The sequence below is a fragment of the Chlorocebus sabaeus genome, chromosome 8 (genome assembly GCF_047675955.1).
Source record: "Chlorocebus sabaeus isolate Y175 chromosome 8, mChlSab1.0.hap1, whole genome shotgun sequence".
Lineage (NCBI taxonomy): Eukaryota > Metazoa > Chordata > Mammalia > Primates > Cercopithecidae > Chlorocebus > Chlorocebus sabaeus.
This window is the reverse complement of record NC_132911.1, coordinates 55,493,734-55,521,314: the sequence shown is the minus strand read 5'-3', so window position 1 is coordinate 55,521,314 and position 27,581 is coordinate 55,493,734. Positions and strand designations below refer to the sequence as shown.

At 41.0% G+C, this 27,581-nt stretch overlaps 1 protein-coding gene across 1 annotated transcript in view; it reads left to right on the top strand.

Annotated features, from left to right (window-relative positions):
* The window catches only part of PXDNL (peroxidasin like), a 508,882-nt gene extending 482,117 nt beyond the window's left edge, over window positions 1–26,765 (top strand). Inside the window, exons 22-23 of the mRNA XM_073018080.1 lie at window positions 25,183–25,296; window positions 26,373–26,765. Coding sequence (XP_072874181.1) covers window positions 25,183–25,296; window positions 26,373–26,504 — 246 coding nt within the window. The 3' untranslated portion in view covers window positions 26,505–26,765. The remainder of the gene's footprint in view (window positions 1–25,182; window positions 25,297–26,372) is intronic.
* The last annotated feature ends 816 nt before the right edge of the window (window positions 26,766–27,581 follow it).

Here is a 27,581-nt window from a genome sequence, read left to right as displayed (position 1 = left end):
ACAGGGAGTTGTATTGCTTTCTTTGCTTACTTTTACTTTTGCTTTTTTAAAGACACAGTCTTGTTCTGTTGCCCCGGCTGGAATGCAGTGGCACAATCCTGGCTCACTGGAGCCTCTACCTCTTGGGTTCAAGTGATTCTCGTGCCTCAGCCTCCCGAGTAGCTAGGATTACAGGCGCCCATCACAACACCCAGCTAATTTTTGTATTTTTAGTGGAAACGGGGTTTGGCCATGTTGGCCAGGCTGGTTTTGAACACCTGGACTCAAGTGAGTTGCCCATCTTGGCCTTCCAAAGTACTGGGATTATGGGTGTGAGTCACTGCGCCAGCAGGGAGTAGTATTGTAATAAGAATTGAGTTAGGGAAGAAGGGCTTGGGGAAACTCACACTACAAAGAGGCAGAGAGCCTTATCCTTTCTACCTAATGCTCAGGGCTCTGACTGGCATGAATTTGGTCAGCACCAGCTCCACTTGCTGCTTCCAAGTGCCTCACCAGCACTTGTCTGAATAACTGTGAACTTGATGCCTGCTTCATCTGCACAGATGGATATAATTGTTAACAGCATGGTGTATATTTTTCTTATCAATTTTTCTTGGAGTAGAGTCAAAGAAGCTTCTTAGGAATTACTGTTTTCTCTGGCTTTCTTTTTCTGACAAAGCTGTGGAAAACAACATTCCCACAACCCGCTCTACTTTTCCTTATTTTGTCAGTTGTTCTGGCTCATGCCTTATTTCATTTTTCCTAAAACTTAAGGATGAATCAACAAGAAGGAAAAGACTTGTATTAGAAATAGCAATATAGATGTTTTTATTCAAAAACATACATCTGATTTCTTTCAAGGCATGATGCCAAGCTGTCTGCTTCTTAGATCGTAATGTCACTGTGAGGTATATGCTTTTCTTCATAGCATCAAAGCCTTGAAAGCAGAAAACACTGTAGGAGGATGGACTGAGCCCGGGGTCTGCCATCAGGAAGTTCTGTCCTCACTATTGGCCTGACGCAGTCGATACATTTAATCATTCAGAACAAGTATCCTCATCTGACCTTCAGGGCTATTGTGAGGATCCAAAGAGATTCTAGAACAGAAGGACTTTGTGAACTACAAGCCCCTTAAAATATGATTGCTTCTTTTGGATGTGAGCACGTCTAGTCCTAGGTGAAGGGGTGTGATTACCAGGTGCATATGCTTCCCTGAGAGGCTCCCACTGGGAGGCTAAGCGGCCTGCAGCTGCGGTCCATATCAGTGCCTTCACTTGACCAGAAATACCGACCATTGAAATCACTTGTCCAATCTGAATCTTTTTTTCCTTTTTTGTTTTTTGAGATGGAGTCTCGCTCTGTCGCCCAGGCTGGAGTGCAATGGCATGATCTTGGCTCACTGCAACCTACTTCTGCCTCCCAGGTTCAAGTGATTCTCCTGTATTAGCCTCCTGAGTAGCTGGAATTACAGGGGCCCACTACTGCGACCGGGTAATTTTTGTATTTTTAGTAGAGATGGGGTTTTGCCATGTTGGCCAGGCTGGTTTTGAACTTCTGACCTCAGGTGATCTACCCACCTTGGCCTCCCAAAATGCTGGGATTACAGGCATGAGCCACCGTGCCTGGCCATCCAATCTGCATCTTTTGTTTGTTTGTTTGTTCTTTTATTTTTTAGATGGAGTCTCACTCTGTTGCCCAGGCTGGAGTGCAGTGGTGAAATCCCAGCTCACTGCAACTTCTGCCTCCCGGATTCAAGCGATTCTCCTGCCTCAGCCTCCCGAGTAGCTGGGACTACAGGCACCCACCACCATGCCCAGCTCATTTTGTATTTTTAGTAGAGATGGTGTTTCACCATGTTGGCCAGGCTGATCTCAAACTCCTGACTTCAAGTGATCCACCTGCCTCAGCCTCCCAAAGTGCTGGGATTACAGGCATGAGCCACTGTGCTTGGCCCAATCTGAGTCCTATAAAAATCTGAAAGCCATGAGGCATTGCTTCTAGGTTACCCTTAAGATAGATAACATGAAATGGTTGGGATGACTGAGAACTCTGGACGTCACAGAGTCTGCAAACCCTGTTTCATGCCAGTGAGTCAATGTGTGTCAGAGAAGAGAAGTTATAACAGCAAACAAAAATCCTCAGCGCTGGGCTAGAGAAGGTGGGCCCGAACAATTTAAACATTAACTCATATATCACTCAACAAACTATTTTTTCCTAAATTTAATTTATGGATTTATAGATAGGTAGATTCCACGAGCAACATTTCAGTTCAATTTCAATTTCATTACATATTGATGGTGATAATTGTGTATCTGATGTGTGCAGTAGTGATTAAAAACATCCCAGAGATGTATGTTTTTAAACATACCCCAAGACTGCAGTAGTTGTCCCTTCTAGGTGTTTAGTAGCATTCCTAGTACTTATCTCTAAATGTATCAAGATGGAGTGTTTTTGCCTGTTTAATTGTCTGTCTCTTTCATTCCATTGTTAATTTCTTAATAGTTGAGACTATTTCACAGGGGTATCTTCAGAGCCTGGTATAAAGTCCGTGTTTAAAAATAACCAGTTTCTTTATGTTGGAGCATGAAAAGTTAGCTGTAGATCTCTCTATAATCTAAGGTGTATGACAGGCTGGGCAAGGTTCCATGAGAGAACTTGAAGGTCCTGTGATCTCTTATAGAGGTCAGTGACTTACTCAAGCTATGACCAGGCTATAGAGGTGGAAAGAAGTTGCAGCAGTGCCCAGTGCCTCATGTACACTGAGTGACATGTAGCAAATGCCTGACTGATAGGATTTAAACAATAAATAAACATGACATAACACCAGCAATAAGGAATATTGACCGAAGCCAGAAATCAACCCAGGTCATCTAAAGGGCATTGAGAAAAATAAAGAACCCAGGATAGACAGCAATGATAACCTGCAGATTTCCTGGGTGACTGTCAGGTGCAACTAGAGTGGGGAGCACCCAAAGGTAGATGGGGATGATGAAGACAGATAGACTTTTGTGAGGTCAAATGATCTTTTGGGATGCAAGAAGCCCTGAGTATTTGTGAAATTAGTACTTACTACTGATCTGTCACTTACTATACTGAGACATAAATTTTTAATGGCCCACATTGAAAGGTAGGTTGTAACAGTGAGCCTGTTAGCTGGAGAAGGACATTTCTGATTGTCCAATGTATGCCACTTTGTGGTTTTTCTATTACTCACCAGTGTGGATGCAGTAAGTCCTGTGAAAAGTTTGTTTTTTACAAAAACCCTTTGTTTTATGAAAAATGAGCATAGAGATAAAGGGCATGTATATTTCTGGAAGTGAAATTAGACAGCAAAGAAATAGATTAAACAATCTAGAATGTTTAAGAGAATCTGTATCCCATAATGGGCCTCATCATGGGAGATTACTAATGTTCTTGAGACTCATCCCTTAGATGTGAGGGGATTCCAAACCTCAGTCAAAGATTTCTAACCTTTATTCCTAACTCTAGGTGACATTACATTTATGGGCTGCAACATAAGGTCAGTCTTGACATTTCACACTGTTGAAGTTTTACCTTTGTTAAGTGACTTTGGAATGTCTAGGAATGATACTTTTTGGTCTTGATTTATTAACCATGATGGCATCAAGCTAACAAAAGTAGTCTGCAAATTTCCATGACATGTTATAGCTCTTGTGTAAGTAGTTGGGTCCAGTAAATTATATTTGCCCTTTTTATTTGATTCTGATTATTGTGAGAATAACACATAATTACACACAGAACATTTTATTATTTCTATTTAAGATTGTATCTAGTTTACCTGACTGTGGAGGGGGCATGGATGTGTGTGTGTGTGTGTGTGTGTGTGTGTGTGTGTGTAGGTATATAATGAACAATGGGATGAGATATAAGAATTTACACGTTTAATTATTATCAAAATGTTAGTGAGGTCTTCACAGATATTACAAAGCCGTGTGCATGCATGTGCTGGAGGTACTACAAATAGAAAAGATTTTAATAAGAGAAATCAGAGATTCTCACCGCTGTTGGAGCAGTGAGAACAAAGGTCATGGAGACAGCTACTGGAGGGAGCTCACCAGGAAGCCATAGCACATCTCAGTCATTTGTGCAGGATCCCCAAACCCAACCCTTCTTTATGTATCTGCTGACAACTGCACTTAGGATACTAACTAACGGCGTCTGCTTCGAAATCTTATATCAGTGCCTCTCACTGGTAGACTCTAACCCAAAACCACAAAAGGAAAGAGATCCAGGAAGGATTTTATGTTTCTGAGATTGGTGGAAAAGGGTGTGGATGATGACAAGTTGACAGTAGACTAACTAGAGGCCATAGTTAAGGAAGATTATTTAGTTCACTGTGACTTGGTAATCAGTTAGGTATTGGAAAGATGGTACATGAGGTCGGAAAAATACTTTGTGGTCACAAAGACAGAATTCCGTTCTGAATGCCAATTACATAAAACAAATAAACAAACTGATATAAACAGAGATATGGAGATCACTATGTTGGCCACTATAATTTGTTAACCTAAAATTAATTAGGCCTGGGAAAAAAAACGCATACATTAGAACTGTTCCAGAAAACCCAGCCTCCTCACTTTATTAAACAAGTAAAGGTAGATGGTTGAAAGGAAGGAATAAAAGACACTCCAGAGGCTTTTTAAAATTAGGAGACAGGTAATGTTATTACTAAATAACAATTATAGAAGGTGAAACAGTTAAGGTTAAATAGGTTATGACATATGTAAGGAACAGAATGATGTTCAGTGTGGCTGGAGATTAGCTAATCAAGATTGTCAAAACAACGTACAAGGTGCCTGGTGAGGCAGAAAGTGTCTAGATGAGAAGATCTAATAAACTTATATTAGATTTTCTTGTGGACTCTAAGTATATGAGGAAGGAATATACATTTTCTCTTCTGGGTGGGTAGGAATTCCGGGAATCTATCCATCTCTTCTAGGTTTTCTAGTTTATGTGTGTATAGGTGTTCATAGTAGCCTTGAATGGTCTTTTGTATTCCAGTGGTATCAGTTGTAATATTTCCTGTATCATATCTCAGTGAGGTTATTTGGATTTTCTCTCTTCTTTTCTTGGTTAATCTTGCTAATGGTCTATCGATTGTATTTATCTTTTCAAAGAACCAGCTTTTTGTTTCACTTATCTTTTGTACTTTTTTTGGCTTCAATTTTGTTTAACTCTGCTCTGATCTTGGTAATTTCCTTCCTTCTGCTGGGTTTGGGTTTGGTTTGTTCTTGTTTCTCTAGTTCTTTGAGGTGTGATCTTAGATTGTCTGTGCTCTTTTAGATTTTTTGATGTAGGCATTTAGGTCTACAAACTTTCCTCTTAGCACCACCTTAGCTGTATCCCAGAGAATTTGATATGTTATGTCATTTTTGTCATTCAGTTTGAAGAAGTTTTTAATTTCCATCTTGATTTTGCTTTTGACTCAATGCTCATTCAAGAGCAGGTTATTTATTTTCTATATATTTGCATGGTTTTGAAGGTTCCTTTTGGAGTTGATTTCCAGTTTTATTCCACCGTGGTCTGAGAGAATGCTTGATATAATTTCAATTTTCTTAAATTTATTGAGGCTCATTTTATGGCCTATCATATGGTCTATCTTGGAGAAAGTTCCATGGGCTGTTGAATAGAATGTGTATTCTATAGTTGCTGAATGGAGTGTTCTGTATATATCTGTTAGGTCCATTTGTTACAAGGTATAGTTTAGATCCATTGTTTCCTTGTTGACTTTCTGTCTTGATGACCTGTCTGGTGCTGTCAGTGGAGTATTGAAATCCCCCACTATTAATGTGTTTCTGTCTATCTCATTTCTTAGGTCTATTAGTAATTGTTTTATAAATTTGGGAGCTCCAGTGTTAGATGCATATATGTTTAGGATTGTGATATTGTCCTGTTGGACAAGGCCTTTTACCATTATATACTGTCCCTCTTTGACTCTTTTAACCACTGTTGCTTTAAAGTTTGTTTTGTCTGATATAAGAATAGTTAACCCTGCTCACTTTTGGTGTCCATGTTCATAACATGCTTTTTTCCACCCCTTTACTTTAAGTTTATGTGAGTCTTTATGTGTTAGGTGAGTTTCCTGAAGGCAGCAGATAGTGGGTTGGTGAGTTCTTATCCATTCTGCAGTTCTGTATCTTTTAAGTGGAGCATTGAGGACATTTACTTCCAATCTTAGTATTGAAATGTGAGGTGCTGTTGCATTCATTGTGCTCTTTGTTGCCTGCATACTTTTTTGCTTTTGCTTTTTAACTTGTATTTTTGTTTTATTGGTCCTATGTGCTTTGTGCTTTAAAGAGATTCTGTTTTGATGTGTTTCCAGGATTTGTTTCAAGATTTTGAGCTCCTTTTAGCAGTTTTTATAATGGTGGCTTGGTAATGGCAAATTCTCTCAGCATTTGTTTGTCTGAAAATGACTGTCTCTTTCCTTCATATATGATGCTGAGTTTCACTGGCTACAAAATTCTTGGCTGAAGATTGTTTTGTTTGAGAAGGTTGAAGATAGGACCCCAATCCCTTCTAGCTTGTAGGGTTTCTGCTGAGAAATTTGCTGTTAATCTGGTAGGTTTTTCTTTACAGGTTACCTGGTGCTTCTGTCTCACAGCTCTTAAGATTCTTTCCTTCGTCTTAACTTTGGATAACCTGATAACAATGTGCCTAGCTGAAGATCTTTTTGCAATGAATTTCCCAGGTGTTCTTTGTGCTTCTTGTATCTGCACATCTAGGTCTCTGGCAAGGCTGGGGAAGTTTTCCTCGATGATTCCCCCAAATATGTTTTCCAAGCTTTTAGAATTGTCTTCTTCCTCGGGAACACTGATTGTTCTTAGGTTTGGTCGTTTAACATAACCCCAGACTTCTTGGAGGCTTTGTTCATATTTTCTTATTCTTTTTTCTTTGTCTTTGTTGGATTGGGTTAGTTCAAAGACCTTGTCTTCGAGCCCTTAATTTTTTTCTTCTACTTGTTCAATTCTATTTCTGAGACTTTGCAGAGCATTTTGCATTTCTGAAAGTGTGTCCAAAGTTTCCTGAATTTTTATTGTTATTTATTTAAGCACTCTATTTTGTTGAATATTTCTCCCTTCACTTCCATTATCATTTTTTGATACAAGCCCTTGAATTGGACTTTGCCTTTCTTTGGTCCCTCTCTGATTAGCTTAGTAACTAACCTCCTGAATTCTTTTTCAGGTAAGTCAGAGATTTCTTCTTGGTTTGGATCCTTTGCTGGTGAACTAGTGTGATTTTTTGGGTCACTGATGAGCCTTGTGTTTTCATATTACCAGGGTTTTCTGTTCCTTCTCATTTGCGTAGCCTCTGTCAGAGGGAAGGTCTAGGGCTGAAGGCTGTTGTTCAGATTCTTTCGTCCCACAGGGTGTTCTGTTGATATAGTACCCGCCCCCTTTTCCTGTGGTCGTGGCTTCCTGTGAGCCGAACTGCAGTGATTGTTGTCTGTCTTCTGGGTCTAGCCATTCAGTGAGTTTACTGAGCTCCTGGCTGGTCCTGGTGGTTTCTGCACGGAGTCCTGTGATGTGAACCGTCTATGGGTCTCTTAGCCATGGATGCCAGCACCTGTGCTGGTGGAGGTGGCGGAGGGTGAAGCGGACTTCATGAGGGTTCTTAGCTTGGGTGGTTTAATGTTCTATTTTTGTGCTGGTTGACCTCTGGCCAGGAGGTGGTGCTCTGCAGAAAGCACCAGCTGTAGTAGTACAGAGAGGGACTGGGCCCTAGAACTACCAAGATTATATGTCTTTTGTCTTCTGCTACCAGGGTGGGTAGGGAGGGACCATCAGGTGGGGACCGGGCTAGGCGTGGGTGAGCTTAGACTCTCCTTGGGCCAGTCTTGCTGTGCTGCTGTGGGGGATGGGGATGAGATTCCCAGGTCACTGCAGTTGTGTACCTAGTACCTAGGAGGATTATAGCTGCCTCTGCTGAGTCATGCAGGTTGTCAGGGAAGTGGGGAAAAGCTGGCACTCACAGACTTCACCCAGCTCTCATGCAAACCGAAGGGCCGGTCCCACTCCCACCGTGCCACCTGCAACAGCCCCGAGTCTGTTTCCAGGTGGAGGGCAGGCTTGAAAACTTGCCAGAGGCTTTCAGGCTTTCCGCCTCCCAACTACGAAAAGAAAAGGGTTTTAGTTCTTCCCTGCCTCTGATGTCTGCTAGCCGGATTTGCGCCCTCCCCAGAGTTCTGGCTAGGAGGCTTCTGGCCCCACTCAAATTGTTACAAACTTCAACTAGGGAAGTCCTTCTCTCCAGTGGGGTTTTATCCCCTGCTCTTCTGGCTCTCTCCTGATGGATCTCTGTGGTGTCAGGCAGGAATGGGCTGCTTGGGGATTCAGTGAGCTCTCAGGGTCTCCCTGCTGCCTCCTCCCCCCTGGTATTTCACTTGGCTTGGCTCTAACTCAACTCAGCTTCAGGTAAAGTCGGGAACATCTCCCACAAACAGACCTTCAGCTTCTCCAGTGGAGGTGTGTGTCTGGGAAAGGAGGGTCTCCCTTTCCCACTTCTGCAGTTGGGGCACTTACAGTATTTGGGGTGACTCCTGGGTCCTGCAGGAGCAGTCTGCTTCCTTCAGAGGGTCTGTGGATCCTCTCGGGATTGCTGTTTTGTTCTTGCAGTTGATCTGGAGCTAAGCTTCACAATGAGAGCCTCCGCAATGCTGCACTATCGGGAGCTGCAATCTAGTCCTGCCTCCTATCTGCTATGATCTACCGGAAGTCCTTATCCATTGTATTCTGAAAGCAAATAACTTGTTAGGTTTCTCAGGTTCAAAGATTGAGAGGAATTTTCTCTCAGGATCAATCATACTCTAGTCTTACGTATAATTGGTTTAGAGGATATTTTAATGAGATTTGGGACTTGGAATAGATTAAGACTTTAGGGGCTATTGCGATGGGGTGAATTGTTTATTTTGCATGTGAGAAAGACATGAATTTTAGGGGTTCAAAGGGTGTAGCATTATGGACTAAATTGTGTCTTTTCCTCAAATTTTCATGTTGAGTTCTAATCCCCAGTACCTCATAATGTGGATGTAGTTGATAACCATCTGCAAGTCAAGAGAAAGCCCTCAGAAGAAATCAACCATGCTGGCACCTTGATTTTGGACTTTTAGCCTCTAGAACTTTGAGAAAAAAAATTTCTGTTATTTAGGCTACCCAGTCTGTGGTATTTTGTTATGACAGCCCTAGCAAACTTGGACACCAATTTTGCAGAAATGTAACAGCATATTGAAAATTAATATGAAATTATAAGGGATTCTGAATAGTCACATTTTTAAAAATATTGCCCTGTAGTTCTTAGATTTTGTATTAGTTTTCCATTCTCAGTTTTTTCTTTGCATTTTAGTTTGTGAAGTTACTATTGACATATCTTCAGGTCAACAGATTCTTTCCCCTGCCACCTTGAATGTGATAGTTAATTTTATGTGTCAAATTCTGGATCGTGGGATGCCCAACTATCTGGTTAAGCAGTATTTTTCATGTTTCTGTGAGTGTTTCTGAAGAGATTAGCATTACAATTGGTGGACTAAGAAAAGCAAGTGCTCCTCCCCAGTGTAGGTGGGCATTCTTCAATTTGTTCAGAGCCTGACTGGAACAAAAAAGTGGAAGAAGGTTGAATTAACTGTGCCTGACTGCTTGAATTGGGACATAAGCCTCTCCTGCCCTTGGCACTCCTGGTTCTCAGGTCTTTAGACTCAAACTGATCTGTACCATTTGTTCTCTGGCTCTCCAGTCTTTGAACTATACCACTGACATTCCTGGGTCTCCAGTTTTCAGACAGAAGATTGTGGCACTTCTTAATATCTGTAAACATGGATCCAATTCCTTACAGTAAATCTCTTCACATTCACGTCTTATTGGTTTTATTTCCCTGGAGAATCTTGACTTATACATTTAGTCTAATGATGAAGCCATCAAAGGCATTCTTCATTTCTGTTATAGTTTTGATTTCTAGCATTTTCTTTCAATTGTTCTTCAGCATTTTTCTCTCTCTACTTACATTACCTATCTTTTCTTGAATGTTGCCTACTTTTTCTATTAGGGCCATGAATGTATTAATCATAGTTATTTTTATCCCTGCCAGATAATTTCAATATCTGTATCTCATGTGGGTCTGCTTCGGATGCTTGTTTTGCATCTTAAAACTGTGTTTTTTTCCCCTTCTTTGGAGCATGCCTTGTAAATTTTGTTTAAAGCCATACATGATGTCTTGGGTAATAGGAACTGTAGTCATAAGCCTTTGCTTTAGGTTTTTGTATTGAAAAGGCTGAATCTTGTGCTGCGTGTAGTGTTTCCTGTAACTGTAGATGCCATGGCTTTAAATTCCTCCAGTGTCTTTGTTTTTGTTTTTCCTACTGACTTTGGCCTTTCTTATGTATTCTTCCTCAGAGAGAGTCTGTGTCTTTCAGCTGCTTCAGCAGTAATCACTGTTATTATGCTGGCATCCTGTTGATGTGCTGGTTAGGTGTGGGGATGGGAAATATTATATCATCTTCTGATGAATCCTCAGCTGTCTAGTGGGCTTATGCTCTGAGGCTGTGATTTTCTCAAGCATTGCTCCAGTAGTGTGGCTTTTTCTCCACCTCCTACTCCTTTCCCTGGCTGGTGTGCAGGTAACTTATTTCACTGGAGGACAGACCCCTGGTTTTTCTGTTGGCTTTTTCCCGATTAGGTGAGTCAGGAAGGCTGGAGTAGGATGCAGCGGATAAGAATCCCTCTTCCCAGTTTGTTTTAGAATTTAGTACTGTACCCTTTCAAGTTCCTTCCCCTTGGTATAGAGGACTTTTTTACGGAGAAGGCTCTGGGTGTTTTTCACAAAGGATATCTTCCCCTGCCCCTGCCAGGGCCAGGAGGGGATGTTTCTTGGATGTCTTCTATGAGAACCTTGTAAGTTTCCTTCAGTTAAACTTCATGAGTAGCTTACCTCACTAAGACAGTAACACCTAGTAGTTTGTCATGCTCACAATTTTTACATTGCCCTGTAGTTCTTAGGTTTTCTGTTAGTTTTTCATTCTCAGTTTTCTCTTTGCATTTTAGTTTGGGAAATTACTACTGACATATCTTCAGGTCAACAGATTCTTTCCCATGCCACCTTGAGTGTGATAGTTAATTTTATGTGTCAATTTCTGGATCATGGGATGCCCAGCTCTCTGGTTAAATAGTATTTCTGGACATTTCTGTGAGAGTATTTCTGAAGAGATTAGCATTAGGATTTGTGATTGGTGAACTGAGAAAAGCAGGTGCCTTTCCCCACTGTAGGGGGGCATCCTTCAATTTGTTCAGGGCCTGACTGGAACAAAAAAGTGAAGGAAGCCTCCAGCAACTTCTTAAAATTACCATTTAAGTGTTTGTATTTGTCAGAGTTCTCCAGAGAACTATAACTAATAGGAAATGTCTGTCTGTCTGTCTGATATGTGTATTCAAAGACATTGGCTCACACCATTATGGAGGCTGGACAGTCCGAAATCTTGGCCTGAGAGACTGAATACCCAGGACAGCTGATGATGCAGATGAAGCAGAAGGCTATCTGCTGGAGAAGTCAGTCTTGCTCTGGGAGACTGCTATTTGTGTTCGATTCAGGCCTTCAACTTACTGGATGAGGCACATTAGAAACCGACCTGGATTGCTCCGGTCTGAACTCAGATCACGTAGGACTGTAATTGTTGAACAAACGAACCCTTGATAACTGCTGCATCATTAGGCTGTCCTGATCCAACATCGAGGTCATAAACCCTGTTGTCGATATGGACTCTAGAATAGGATTGCGCTGTTATCCCTAGGGTAACTTGTTCCGTTGGTCAAGTTATTGGATCAATTATGGTTGTTGACTCGCTTTGGCTTGTGTAGCCTTAGCATAGGTTGTTCGGAGGTTTAGTTATGCTCCGAGGTCACCCCAACCAAAATTTTTAATGCAGGTGTAGTAATTTAAAGTCCGCCGATTTATATGATTTTGTTTGCATTAGTAAATTAAAGCTTCATAGGGTCTTCTCGTCTTATTATTTTATGCTCGCCTCTTCACGGGCAGGTCAATTTCACTGGTTGAAAGTCAGAGACAGTTGAACCCTCGTGGTGCCATTCATGCGAGTCCCTATTTAAGGAACAAGTGATTATGCTACAATTGCAGGGTCAGGGTACCGCGACCGTTAAACATGTGTCACTGGGCAGGCGGTGCCTCTAATACTGGTAATGCTAGAGGTGATGTTTTTGGTAAACAGGCGGGGTTAAGTTTGCCGAGTTCCTTTTACTTTTTTAACCTTTCCTTAAAAGCGTACCTGTGTTGGGTTAACAGTATGAATAATATTGACTTTGTTTGTATTTATTGATATTAGGCTGTTAAGTATCGGTGAAGTTTTTCAGTCTGATGTAGGCTTACGCAGTGGAGAAAATATTCATGTTACTTATATTAGCATTATCACTTCTATGAAATAATAGATTAATCCAATGTGATGTGAGGAGTTCAGTAGAATGTTTGAGATTTTTTTAAGATAATTATGTTGAGCTTGAACACTTTCTTAATTGATGGCTGCTTTTGGGCCAACTATGGGAACTGGGTTTTTTTACTCTCTATATAAGGTTTTTTCCTAGTGTCTAAAGAGCTGTCCCTCTTTAGACTAACAATTAAGCATATGGGGGAATTAAGTGATTCTGTAGGTAAACTTAAGGTTGAACTAAGATTCTATCTTGGATAACCAGCTATCACCAGGCTTGGTAGGCTTGTCACCTCTACCCATAAATCTTCCCACTATTTTGCTACATAGACGGGTGTGCTCTTTTAGCTGTTTTGGGGGAATTTGGTTTTAGTTTTCGTCTGGTTTCGGGGAATTTGGCTTTAGTTCTCTTTGCGAAACCGTTTCTAGTTGATTCATTATGCAGAAGGTATAGGGGTGAGTGCTTGCTATTTTGTGCTTGGTTAATCTTTTTCATCTTTCTCTTACGGTACTGTGTCTATAGCGCCAGGATAAAATTTCTATCGCCTATACTTTTGTATGGGTAAATGATTTAGTAGAGGTTAATTTGGTATTAGTGTTGATTAGGTTTGGGGCTAGCATTAGCTCAAGGCAATCAAATTATGTTGAGATCTTCTGGGTGTAAGCCGGATGCTTTGTGTTAAGCTATGCCTTGGTTTATCCAAATGCACTTTCCAGCACACTTACCATGTTACGACTTATCTCCTCTATATAAATATGAGGCGGTGTTTAGTTAAGTTGATCCTTAAATATACTTGAGGAGGGTGACGGGCGGTGTGTGCATGCTTTATGGCCTCATTCAATTAAGCACTCTATTCTTTATTTACTGCTAAATCCTCCTTGAGCTCTTATGTTTCATAAGAGTCATCATGGGGTTTTCTGAGGTAGAAAATGTAGCCCATTTCTTACCATCTCATAAGCTACACCTTGACCTAACGTTTTTGCAGGGACATTTATGCTTACTTTGTGGCCTTTATTAGGGTTTGCTGAGGATGGTCGTATATAGGTTGAGCAAGAGATGGTGAGGTGAATTGGGGTTTATCAATTATAGAACAGGCTCCTCTAGAGGGATGTGAAGCACTGCTAAGTCCTTCGAGTTTTAAGCTGTTGCTTGTAGTATTCTGGCGAGTAGTTTTGTTGTTTTAACTATTGAGGTTTAAGGCTAAGCATAGTGGGGTATCTAATCCGACTTTGAGCCTTAGCTATTGTGTGTTCAGAAATTTTAAAGCCACTTTCGTAGTTTATTTTACATCAGCTAGGGTTTTTTACAATTTAGATGGAGTTTAGCTTTATTAGAGTAGATCTAAAACACTCTTTACGCCAGTCTCTATTAGCTTGGGTATGGCCACGGTGGCTGGCACAAAATTAACCAACCCTGAATGTAGCATAGCTTAGTTAAACTTTTGTTTATTGCTAAAGTTTTGTCACTGCTGTCTCCCGTGGGAATGTGGCTGAGCAAAGTGTTTTGAGCTGCGTTGTGCGTGATTGATACTTACTCCTTTTGACTGTGGTGATTTAGAGGGTGTTTTCACTGGGACGGGGATGCTTGCATGCATAATCTTGCTAAGAGTTAATAGAAAGGTTAGGACCAAACCTGTCTGTTTATGGAGTATATAAACCCGTCTAGGCATTTTCAGTGTCTTGCTTTAGGTAAATTAAGCTACTTAAATGGGGTTTTGTTAGATTTTTGGAGGAGTATGTGGTTGTGAAGTGCTATCTTTGGGGTTGTGATAATAAGGGTGTGGGTCTGGTAGTGGATAAGTATATAGGTGGGATACAATAAAGAAGAGATTAAGGTTGAGAGTAGTGGGATGAGATGAGGGTTGTGTTAGTTGAGGGGTAGCAGTTAAAGTTATGCACAGCTAAAAGATGAAAACATAGGCTCTGGCTAAGTGGATTAAGGCTTTTGTTTTAGGGGTTTGGCAAAAGTATATTTTTAGGGAAAAAGTCAGAGGTGGGGGAGGGGGGTTTAGTAAAAAATTTTTGTGATTTTATAGTGTAAAGAAGGACGTGTCGTATAGTTGACTATTGTTATATCCTACAAGCATGAATTAAATAACACCTTATGGTATTTATGTGGGGCTGGGATATTGAACGTAGGTGCGATCAACAATGGTATGTACTAGGAATCAAAGACAGATCCTGCGACATACGGTGTAGGGGGGCCACCTTTCTGCAATGGGGTCGCGTGCACACCCGAGATAAAAAATACAAAATGCATGGAGAGCTCCCGTGACTGGTTAATAGGGTGATAGACCCGTGATCCATCAAGATATCTTATTTAAGAGGAACGTGTGGGCAATCTTGATTTCTATGGCCCTGAAGTAAGAACCAGATGCCGGATACAGTTCACTATAGCTACCCCCACGTGTTATGGGCCTGGAGCGAGGAGAGTAGCACTCTTGTGCGGGATATTGATTTCACGGAGGATGGTAAACAAGGGATCCCTAACTGAGAGGGGTATCTGTGGTGATGAGGATTTATTTGACTAAAATGTGCTATGCCCAATGAATGATTTAATGTGCTATATATGGCAAATGAACAGTCGTGTTAGTTGATATTCTTGGGAAGATGCTTGATCTTTGAATGTTAGTGTTATGTTCTACGGTTGGTTAAATCATTAGAGTTCTTGCTTGTAAGCATGTTTTCAAGGGTAGTTAGCAAATATGTAAGAGCATGTGCTATGTACAGTCAAGCATTTATAGTACTATATAATATTCATGTTGGCTAGCAGTAATGCACGATTTACATGGGGGTCTGATAAGATAAATTAGTACTTAAGTTGCATTTAAAGCTTGCACCCCATAGAATACAGAAAGTAGTTTAAATTAGAATGCCAGCTTTGGGTGTTGGTGGTGAAGTTGAGTGCTTTCTTTCTGAGTTGTCCTGGGGAGAAGTTTCCATTTCCGGTTTACAAGACCAGTGTATTAACTTATACTACCAGGGCAGGTTCATTTGAGTAGATTGTTTTCGGTTAAGGAGGCAAGTGGTATTAAGGTTAGGATTGTGATAAAGTATATTATGGATGCTACTTGCCCAATAATGATGAAGGGTTGGTTTACTGGTTGGCCTCTGATTCAAGTGAGAGTTAGTAGAATTATAATTAGGAGTCAGTATAGGAATTGGCTAAGTGGGCGGAATATTTTACTTTGTTGTTTGGATTTATGGAGTATGGGGATAAGTGCTAAAATGAGGATTGATAGGAGAAGTGCTAGCACTCCTAATTTATTAGGGATAGATCATAGAATTGCGTATGCGAATAGGAAGTATCATTCTGGTTTAACGTGCGGGGGGGGTGTTTAGGGGGTTAGCTGGAGTATAGTTGTCTGGGTCACTTAAAAGGTCGGGTGAAAATAATACTAGTATTATTAGGGCGAGAAGGAGAAGGATTAAGCCTAGGATATCTTTGATTGTATAATAGGGGTGAAAGGTAATTTTGTTGGAGAGAGAGGAAATTCTGGAGGGGTTGTTTGATCCTGTTTCGTGTAGAAATAGTAGATGTAGAATTGTAAGGGCTGTAATAATAAAGGGCAGGATGAAGTGAAGGGTGAAGAACCATGTGAGGGTGGGATTGTCAATTGAATATCCGCCTCAGATTCATTGGACAAGGTTAGTTCTGATATATGGGATGGCTGATAGAAGATTTGTAATTACTGTGGCACTCCAGAATGATATTTGGCCTCATGGGAGTACGTAGCCTATGAAGGCTGTTGCTATAGTTATAAGTAGAAGTATAATGCCGATATTTCAGGTTTCTAGAAGGAGGAATGAGCTGTAATATAGGCCTCGGCCAATATGTAGAAAGAGGCAGATAAAGAACATAGAGGCACCGTTAACGTGCAGATAGCGAAGGGTTCAGCCATAGTTTACATCTCGAGTGATGTGTGCGACTGAGGAGAAGGCGGAGAAAGTTTATGGTGAGTAGCGTATTGCTAGGAATAAGCCTGTGATGATTTGTAGGGTTAGACAGGTTGCAAGGAGTGAGCCAATGTTTCATCATATGGAGATATTAGATGGGGTGGGTAAGTCAATGAGGGAGTGGTTGATTATTTTTATGAGTGGGTTGGGTTTGCGTGTTGGGATCATTGGTGTTTTTGTAGTTGAAATATAACGATGGTTTTTCATATCATTAGTCATGGTTAGAGCCCATGTGGAAACAATGACATATATTTTATTCTTATTAAGTGTACTGTTGGTTATGGGATTTGTGGGGTTTTCTTCCAAGCCTTCTCCTATTTATAGCATTGATTGTTAGTGGCGTGGTTGGTTGTGTTATTATTTTAAATTATGGGGGAGCTTATATGGATTTAATGATATTTTTAATTTATTTGGGAGGCATAATGGTTGTTTTTGGTTATATTACGGCAATGGCTATTGAAGAGTCTCCTGAGGCATGGGGCTCAGGATTTGAGGTTCTGGGGAGTCTCTTAGTAGGATTAGCAATGGAGGTAGAGTTGGTTTTATGGGTTTTAGATTTTGATGGGTTAGTGGTGGTGGTTAATTTTAACAATATAGGGAGTTGAGTGATTTTTGAGGGAGAAGGGCCGGGGTTAATTCGGGAGGATTCTATTGGTGCAGGTGCTTTGTATGACTATGGGCATTGATTTGTGGTAGTTATTGGTTGAACATTGTTTGTTGGTGTATATAGTGTGATTGAGATTGCTCAGGGTAATAGGTTACGTTATTAGAAATAAGACTAGGGTGAGAGGGATAAGGAAAGAGAGAAAATGAAATTTGATTATACCCTTTTGAGTGGTTGTGAGGATGGAGGTGATAATGTGGGTATGTGAGATTGTTTTAGGTATAGATTTTTCTAGTCAGATTGAGTCTAGTAAAAGGGAAACTAGGTTTTGACTTATAAGTAGGTTTTGGTAGGGAGCTGTGCGATGAATTGTAATGGGAAAATATCCTAGTATGTTAGAGAATTTAAATATGTATGATGGAATATCCATTTTAAGCTTATTGGCTATAAGAGTAAGGTCCAAGGCTACTAGGAAGCCTAGAGCGGTTACGTACAGGGCCGAGAGTTTTAGGTGAGATGATATTGTTAGTTGGGGAGGTAAGGTGGGAGAGATGCTATTAGTAATGAGGAATCCTGCGAGTAGGCTGCTGATTGTGAGGCTTTTGATTGGGTTTAATAGGGTGGGGGTGTTTTCGTTAATGTTGACTAAGGTTGGGAAGCGAGGTTATCCTGTTAGGATGAGGAGAATAGTTCGAGTACTGTAGGCGCTTGTTAGGGAAGTGGCAATGAGAGTGATAGATAGGGCTCAGGCGTTGGTATACGACATGTTTGTGGATTCGATGATGAGGTCTACCCAGAATTCACCAGTTTAAATGTTAATCTCATCCAAAAGCACTCTCCAAGCTGACTTATAAAACTAACCATCAGGGTGTTCCCACCAGTATGGCTCAATGCTCAGTCAGTCTGTTCCAGGTAAGTAGATCTTGATTGCTACCTCTCTTGTTATCCTCCTGTCTCTTCAGATTTCACCTTAGTGGTTTGCCCTGCAACCTTAGCTCTTTAAGAAATTTATTGATTTTCAGTGTGTCCAATTTTTCTTGTCGTGAAGATGGGAGTGATGATTTACAAGCTTGCTACATGTTGGAACTAACACTGGAGTTGCTTTATGTTTTACTCATATTTCTCAACACAGAGAGGTTTCTTTGCCCATTTAAAAGTCCTGGTATCTTGTAGGAGCTTGGCTCTTCAGGTTTATGGGCTATGCTCTTGCATAAAACATCTGGAGATGCATGGAGTGCCCTTGACTTTATAGTTCAAGCTTATGTAGTTACAATTCTGCAGTACTTTCCATTACCCCTTTTAATTTTGCATACAAAAGGTTTTCAGAAACATGAACTGGTTAATAAGAAAACCCTTCTAAATTTCCCATAACTGTTTCTGTACAGCTCCCAGTGAAAAGACACTTACATCATTGTATCAGGGCCATTACTGAAGAAAATAACTTGGTAATTCTTGTTGTTATGGTGAGAGTTTTTTTCTTTCACTTGCATTTTATACAGCAGCATGGTCTAGATTAAGCCATGAATTAGACAGGTTTTGCTAAGTTACATTCCAGTAACAACCCAAATCTCAGTTTACGGCAACAAGGAGGATTGCTTCTCACTCATGTTGCATGCTCTTTGGGATTCAGCTGTGTCTATCCTCCACAGTTTGTCAGTCCTCCAACCCAGAGGAAGAAGCATCTTTATCTGGAGTACACCTTCCTGTTGCAGAAGGAGATAGGCAATAGAAGTCTCACTAGACAGTACCTCAGAATATGATGTTTTTTGGCTTGTAGATCTCTGTCTTTATGTTCACATGGGATTATCCCTTGTGCCAATCTGTGTTCAGATTTCCTTTGTTTATGAGAGCATCAGTCACATTGAAGTAGGGGCTCACTCTACTCTAACATGACTTTATTATAACTAATTACATCTGCAATACTCCTATTTCCAAAAAACGTCACATTCTGAGGTACAGAGGGTTAGATCCTCAAGATTTGAATTTGAGGAGTGATGCAGCTCAACCCCAAACAGGAACCATGCAGATAAGGATGCTTCTGGAATGCAGGGCAACAATGACACAATCATTGTCAGTATTATATACTTTGACACAGCAGCTGCCTTTTGGGGAATGCAGTGAGGCTGAGGAGGCTACACTTTTGATTACATATCCTTAGGAAATCTACAACTGCAATAGTTTGAATAAATTAAGTAAAAATGTTATATGAAATAGTGTCTAATGAGAATTCTATTTCTGGGAAGGTGGAGTAGATATATTTTTGCCTTCTGCTTATTTTTCTTTTATTTTTACTTTTTTTCTGAGACTGAGTCTCACTCTCTCACCCAGGCTAGAGTGCAGTGGTGCGATCTCAGCTCACTGCAACCTCTGCTTCCCAGGTTCAAGCAATTCTCGTGCTTCAGTCTCCCGAGTAGCTTGGATTACAGGCGCTCACCACCACGCTTGGCTAACTTTTGTATTTTTAGCAGAGACGGGGTTTCACCATGTTGGCCAGGCTGGTCTTGAAATCCTTACCTCAAGTGACCCACCTGCCTCAGCCTCCCAAAGTGCTGGGACTACAGGCATGAGCCACTGCACCCAGACGCCTCTTGATTATAGTATAGATAGCTACAACCCCTGGATATCACGTTTAAAACAAACATTAGATGACTCAGAATGGTGAAGAGCAAGAAAGCAGACTGATCAGGGACCTTGGACTCCAGGAGCAATGTGATGCTCTTTCCTGGGCACTTTTTCCTCATATAGCTCAGGCTTGAAGCTGAAGAAGCCAGCAACCTGAGCATATCAACAGACACAGAAAAAGGCCCAGCAAAACCTGAGTCCCTCTAGACAACAGGCCAAAACAGTGGAGGCCTAGCAATACAGGTAACTTTTAGACAATAATCATTCTTCCCCAGCCAAACAGCACAAAAGAAACTGTGGCCCCCACCTCCAGCAAGACCAGCAAAGCCCAAGTGAGGAGGTGGCTTTCACTCTCCCCAGGCTATACTGAGGCACCTAAGGACCCCTTGAGACTGCTGTCCGAGAAAGCCAAGTAGGAAACTAGGGAATCGTCCTGCCAGATGGTTGCACTCAAAAGCTTGAGGTCACAAGGGGAGCCTGGGCTTGTGTCCTCACTCAGCGGGAATGAAACTCCCCTCCCTCTTCACTGGGGTGGTTGTGGAGAAGGCCTAGGGGAGGCTCCAGTGCTCTCCATTTTTCAGGGGGTGATAAGGCTGCCCTGCCCTTCTCCATCCTGAGATGCATGGAGGCCGTGTGAGGAGGATTCACAGAATACTACACCTCCCATCCAGGAGGGTTATGAGGTGGCCTGACAGGGAGCCAGAACCCCAATTCCTCCCAAAAGTAATGAAAAGAACCCCTTTGTGTGTCAACGGAGGCCAGGGAGGGAACCTGGACTTCTATTCCCACATGGCAGTAATGATGTGGTACCCCTCTTCCCACGCCACAGCAGTTTCATAGGAAAATACCTGAAATAGAAGGCTTCAGTAAGATCCAAAGCCTCCAGGTTTCAATAGGAAATTTTTCACCATACCAAGAACTAGGAAGATCCCAAATGGAATGAAAAAAGGCAATCAACACTGAAGTGATAGAGGTATTGCAGTTATCTGAAAAAGATTTTAAAGCAGTCATAGGCTGGGTGCAGTGGCTCACACCTGTAATCCCAGCACTTTGGGAGGCTGAGGTGGGTGGATCACATGGTCAGGAGTTTGAGACCAGCCTGACCAACATGCTGAAACCCTGTCTCTACTAAAAATACAAAAATTAGCCGAGTGTGGTGGCGCATGCCTGTAATCCCAGGTACTCAGGAGGCTGAGGCAGGAGGCTGCAGTGAGCCGAGATCACGCCATTGCACTCCAGCATGGGCGACAGAGTGAGACTCTGTCTCAAAATAAATAAACAAATAAATAAATAAAGCAGTCATAAAAAATGTTTCAGTGAGCAATTTCAAACACACTGTAAACAAATGAAAAATGGATGAAAAATCTCATCAAAATAATACAAGGCCCAAAGAGTAACCAGATGGAGATTTTAGAACTGAAAACTATAATAACAGAAATAAAAAAGATTAATAGATGGACTCAAAACAGAATATAGATCAGAGGGGAAAGAATCAGTGAGCTGGAAGATAGAAGACTAGCAATTATACATTCTCAACAACAGAGACAGCATAGACAAAAACAAGATGAGCAAAGCCTAAGAAGCCTGTGGGATTTTAATAAAACATCCAACATTTGTGTTATTCAAGTCTTGGATAGAAAGAAGAGAGAAAGTCAGGACAATTCCAAAGAAATGCACACCAAGACACATCATAGTCACACTTTTAAAATCAAAAAGGAAAACATTTTGAAAGCAGCAAAAGGGAAACATCACCCTGCCATTTACACGCTGAATGGTGAATGTTTGAATGCTTTCCCCATAAAATTGCAAGACATTGCAAACAAGGCAAGGATATCCATTCTCACCACTCTTATCCAACCTAATGCTGGAAGTCCTTGCCAGTGCAATAAGTCAAGAAAAGGAAAAGACCTATAGATTGAAAAGGAAGAAATTAAACTATTTTCAGGTGATACAGCTACCTACATAGAAAATCTCAAGGAATCTACAAAAATACTCCTAAAATGAATAAATGAGTTGAACAAGGTTAGATGATACAACATAAACCCAAGATAAACATATAAAAAATTAATGGCATTTCTGTATACTAACAATGAATACATGGGGTGATAGGAAAAGAAAAGTTACATCCTTTTATTATCAAGGCTTTGTAGTAAAGCCTAGAACAAAACTCCCATACACTGTATTTCTTATACTTACCGTCCATACAAGATCATTTTTAAATTTTTTATTTTTATTTTTATTTTTTGAGATGAAGTTTTGGCTCTTGCCACCCAGGTCAGAGTGCAATGGCATGATCTCGGCTCACTGCAACTTCTGCCCCCTGGGTTCAAGTGATTATCCTGCCTCAGTCTCCCAAGTAGCTGAGATTACAGGTGCCCCCAACTACACCTAGCTAATTTTTTGTATATTTAGTAGAGACGGGGTTTCACCATGCTGACCGTCTTGAACTTCTGACCTCAAGTGATCCACCAGCATTGGCCTCCCAAAGTGCTGGAATTACAAGTGTGAGCCACCGCACTCTGTCCTGGTACATACAAGATTCTTAAAGTATTTATTTCCTGACCGGGCGCAGTGGCTCATGCCTGTAATCCCAGCACTTTGGGAGGTTGAGGTGGGCGGATCACAAGGTCAAGAGATCGAGACCATTCTGGCTAAGATGGTGAAATCCTGTCTCTACTAAAAACACAAAAAATTAGCCAGGCGTGGTGGCGGGTACCTGTAGTCCCAGCTATTTGGGAGGCTGAGGCAGGAGAATTGGCATGAACCCAGGAGGCGGAACTTGCAGTGAGCCGAGATCTCGACACTGCACTCCAGTCTGGGTGACAGAGCTAGACTCTGTCTCAAAAACAAAAACAAAAACAAAAACAACAAAAACTTATTTATTTCCCTTCTTAGAGCAGGGTGTGGTGGTTTAAGCCTGTAATCTCAGCACTTTGGGAAGCCAAGACAGAAGGATTGCTTGAGTCCAGGAGTTCAGGATCAGCCTGGGTAACATAGCAAGACACCATCTTTACAAAACAACAGCAACAACAAAAAATTAGCTGCATGTGGTGGCATACACCAGTGGTTCCAGCTACCTGGGAGGCTGAGGAGGGATAAGTACTTGAGCCCAGGAGGTTGAGGATACAGTGAGCCATGATCATGCCACGGCACTCCAGCCTGGATGACAGAGTGAGACTCTCTCAAAAAGCAAAACAAAACAAAAAAAGCAAAACTATTTCCCTTAAATAATTTATTAATTTGTCATCTTATTTAAGTTTGAAAGACTTTTACTGTCCTAAGTGCCTAAAGTTTAGAATAGATATGCATTTTCCCAGTGTTTTTGGAAATAAAAATTTTCTATGTGTCCTAGTCTGCTAGGACATATTCATTAATATCTTCAGAGATTTTTTGTGATTTTCGTACTTCAAACCCATGACCCCACTCGAGTAATGGATTATTTGGTTCACATCTGGTTATTGTGAAGCCTTGCCATTCAAGCCTGCATCGTAATATTTGTCTTATCCTCTCCATTCTCGCAACTCAACTAAAGTCAAGGATCAAGTCCTGCTAGTTTATTAGTGTATTAACTGGTACATATCAGGTACTGAATATATCTGTTGAGTAATGAATGGGTGGATGCCACTGCCCAAGTGTAGGCACTCATGCTAAATTATCTTCCAAGAGCCAACCCTCCTGTCCTACTTCAATGCACAAGTGGTGAAAAGAATTTATAGGATCAAAATTCTTTCACATCAACACTTTTTGCTTTCTAAATGAAGCCTGAGTTCATCACGATTTTTTGGGTTCTTCTCTTCTTCTTAAACCCACATCTAGCCAATCTCCTCTACCTGCTACATGGCTCTTTTAGTCTCACTGCCTCCTTCCTCAGTGGAGCCCATATTGATCTCGTTGCTAGTTTCTCACCAATGATCCTTCATGTTGCAACTGGAGTGATCATTGTGATGTTATTTCCCATTGCCTGGAGACCGCGCTTAATTAATTTATGTGACTTTTAAGGTCCTAATTTTCTTTGCTGCCCACTCATCCCACCTCAGTTCCCACTAACATGTTCTCTGTGGATGTCCCCAACGAAGGAGGGGAGAAAAATGTACATTTCTGAAATACTGATCTATTTGTGGTGCCCATGCTTTAACACATATATTTTTTTTTTTTCCATTTGCCTGAAATGCCTTTTCCCTGCTTGTTCTCCTGAAAGACATGGTCATCTTTTACAGCTCAAATGCTTTTCTCCATATAACATATATTAGTCTGCTCAGCACAATAACAGAATACAAGAGAATGGGTAACTTAAACAGTTTATTTTTCACAGTTCTGGAGGCTGAAAGTCCACGATCAAAGTGTCATCAGGGATGATTTCTTCCAAGTCCTTATACTTTGGCTTGCTGATGGCCACCTTCTCCCTGTGTCCTCACATGGCCTTCACTGCGTGAGCACACCTGGAGTCTCTTCCTCTTTTTACAAGGACACCAGTGCTATTGGGTTAGAGCCCCACTCCCATGACCTCATGTAATCTTCATTACATCCTTAGAGGCTCTATGCCCAAATATAGTCACATGGGGGATTAGGGCTTCAACTTATGAATTTTGGGGGAACACAGTTCAGTCCATAAAATCAGGTCTCCCCTCATTGCCTGAAGCAGAACTGAGTGTGGCTTCTGTATTAGGTCATTCTGACACTGCTATAAAGAACTACCTGACACTGGGCAATTTATGAAGACAGTAGGTTTAACTGACTTACAGTTCCACAGGAAGCATGACTGGGAGGCCTCAGGAAGCTTACAATCATGGTGGAAGGGAAAGGGGAAGCAAGCACCTTCTTCACATGGCAGCAGGAGAGAGAGAGCAAATGGGGGAGGAACTACCAAACACTATTAAACCATCAGATCTCATGAGAACTCACTATCATGAGAACAGCATAAGGGAAATCCACCCCCAAGATCCAATCACCTCCCACCAGGTCCCTCCCCCAACATTTGGAATTACAATTCAACATGAGATTGGGTGGAGACATAAAGCCAAACCATATCAACTTCCCTTCTGCTCTCCTTGGGATTCCTAAAGACCTTCATTATCTAATGGCTTATAGCCGTGATTTATTGGCCTTTCTACCAAATTGTAAAGCCAGAGAGACCCTGGTTTGCTTGCTTTCATCTTTGAAACTTAATAAATATTTGTTAAATACATATTGTTTTATAACAACTTGAGCGACAAGTAATAAAAATACTTATTAGTTGAATTTACATTTATGCTTATTGAGAAGATTTTCCAAATATGTAATTTTATTCATTTGATTTTAATTCCCATTCCTTTAGAAGTTAACTCTTTCAGACTCTAGGTCCATGTTGAATATTTTTTAACACCTACAGAACTGTTTATTAGTTTGGATACTGGATGATTCAAGCTCATTAAGTTCTGGGGGAAAATATTAAGAAAAATCATGTAGGCTTTGAAGTTTCTTTTGCCTTCTAGGTGTGTGCTTACAGAATAGAGCATTTCATCAAACCACCTTATTGATTGGCTTTGTTGCTATCCGCTTCAATTCCCACTCATCTTTCCTTTGCCTCCTCTTTCAGATAAACAAGCTGGAGGCACGCCTGAGGCAGGCAGGGTGTACAGATGTTAAAGGAGTTCCAAGGAAGGCTGAGGAGCGCTGGATGAAAGAAGACTGCACTCACTGCGTCTGTGAGGTTTGTGCTGCGAGACGTTTTCCCCTCCAGCTTCCCCCATATCACTTCTCCTAGCCAGCCACTTGAAGCATAATTGAAAAATTCAAAAGGAGAAGAAAAAAAAAAACTTTATGTCAATAGATTCTAGGTATATTTTTAAGATCAAGGCACTGGTGTGAAATTTTGAGGTTTTTGCTTATTGATAAAAAAGTATAGCCACAATCTAATGAGTACTTGCCAGAGACAACGAGCTTTTTCTATGTTCACTGATGGACGAAGGAACTGAGGCTAAGGAAGTTTATGTCAACAAGTAAACTGAGCCAGCCTGGGACTTGAGTTCGTCTCATTATTCTCCAGTCAGGCTCACTATAAACACTGCGGGCACTTGGTAAACTACCCAATTCTATGGAAAAATAAAAAAGTGTTGTCATGGTGTCCACCAAAACAAAAAAAATGCTCTATATTTGTTATTTAGTTTGCTTTTTGAACAGAGCTGATTCTTTCCAGCCATCTAGAAATGTATGAACTTCCTCAACTAATCCTACCATATGGTACGGTAAGGTAGGTAACATTTTATAGGGCAGCCTTGCTCTTTGTGCTGCAAATGTGTGGAAAGATAGATTGAATAGAAGCCATGCAAAAATGAGCTTATACTATGAACAATTTTTATTGTATTGAGACAGTCAGCTTATTAGATTATGTATTACAAGAAATATTTGGCCGGGCGCGGTGGCTCAAGCCTGTAATCCCAGCACTTTGGGAGGCCGAGACGGGTGGATCACAAGGTCAGGAGATCGAGACCATCCTGGCTAACACGGTGAAACCCCGTCTCTACTAAAAAATACAAAAAAACTAGCCGGGCGAGATGGCGGGCGCCTGTAGTCCCAGCTACTCGGGAGGCTGAGGCAGGAGAATGGCGTAAACCCGGGAGGCGGAGCTTGCAGTGAGCTGAGATCCGGCCACTGCACTCCAGCCTGGGCGACAGAGCAAGACTCCGTCTCAAAAAAAAAAAAAAAAAAAGAAAGAAATATTTATTTGTCTTTTAAGTACTTTGACTGTAAAAAACATGGAGGTGATACATGCATGTTGCCTTTCAGAGTGGCCAGGTCACCTGTGTGGTGGAGATTTGTCCGCCAGCTCCCTGTCCCAGTCCTGAATTGGTAAAAGGAACCTGCTGTCCAGTTTGCAGAGACCGAGGAATGCCAACTGATTCCCCAGAGAAACGCTAATAAAAGTGTTATGCTCTTGAGCCCTGAATGGGAAATTTCTCAGGAAGAGACCTTTAGGACTTTGGCACTTTTAACTTGTAGTCACATCGTTGATATGGAAACCACTGACTTAAGCAACTTAGTTCATTTAATCTTACATATACTGAAGTTCGTTTATTTTGTTCATTTTCTAACACATCTTGAAATAATTCAAAACTAAAAGCAATAAAGTGCATAGGAAATATTTTATCATAAGAAATATTTCTTACTGTAAGCTGTCAGTTTTATATACCGCATCTGGAAATAAAAAGAATACCATGGAATATTTAAAAAATATACAAGTATTGTGGAAAATCTCTAATTTTGGAATTTAGAGAGGTCTCCAGGTTTCATAATCTGCAGGAATTTTGAAATAATGAGTTTCACACTTACAGAAAACATCTGGAAGGGTCTGTGATACATTCATGACAATGTTGTGATGCTGTTCTCCCCACTGACCCCCCCCCCCTCAGATCTACAACCTAGACAATTGTCAGATTTTGCTGGGAAGGCATTTATCTTAACCTTCATTAGTCTCTTAAGTCCTGGGACATAAGGAAAAAGTCAGTAAAGGAATATCATTATTTTAGGGAACTTGTTAGTTCTGCATGTGGCTGAAAAATGCAAACTCTCTGAAAGAAAGAGACTTTAAAGCAGAATTGCTCAATGTCTGCCTTCCTCTTACTTGTCATTGTTACCATTCCTGAGATGTCAAAATTGAAATAGAGCCAAGCCTGAAATTCAGGAGCAATCTGAATTTACTATAAGCAGACTTGAAAGTGTTTCTGACTTTTACAAAAGGTGTTGCTGTAGGGTTCTTCTAATTCGGGCACTCTCTTACAGCAGTTGACACAGAAGCCCATAGACAAGTGTATTTATACTCAGAATTGAGTATTAAGTAATTTAGGTGATTTTCACTTCATATTAGATCAGAGCCTTTAAAATCTGATATAAAAATATGTACTCATATGTGGGGTTGATAGATCTTTTTAAAGAATACTTTGTGCCAAGGCTTTTTTTTTTTTTTTTTTTTGAGACAAGGTCTCACTCTGTCACCCA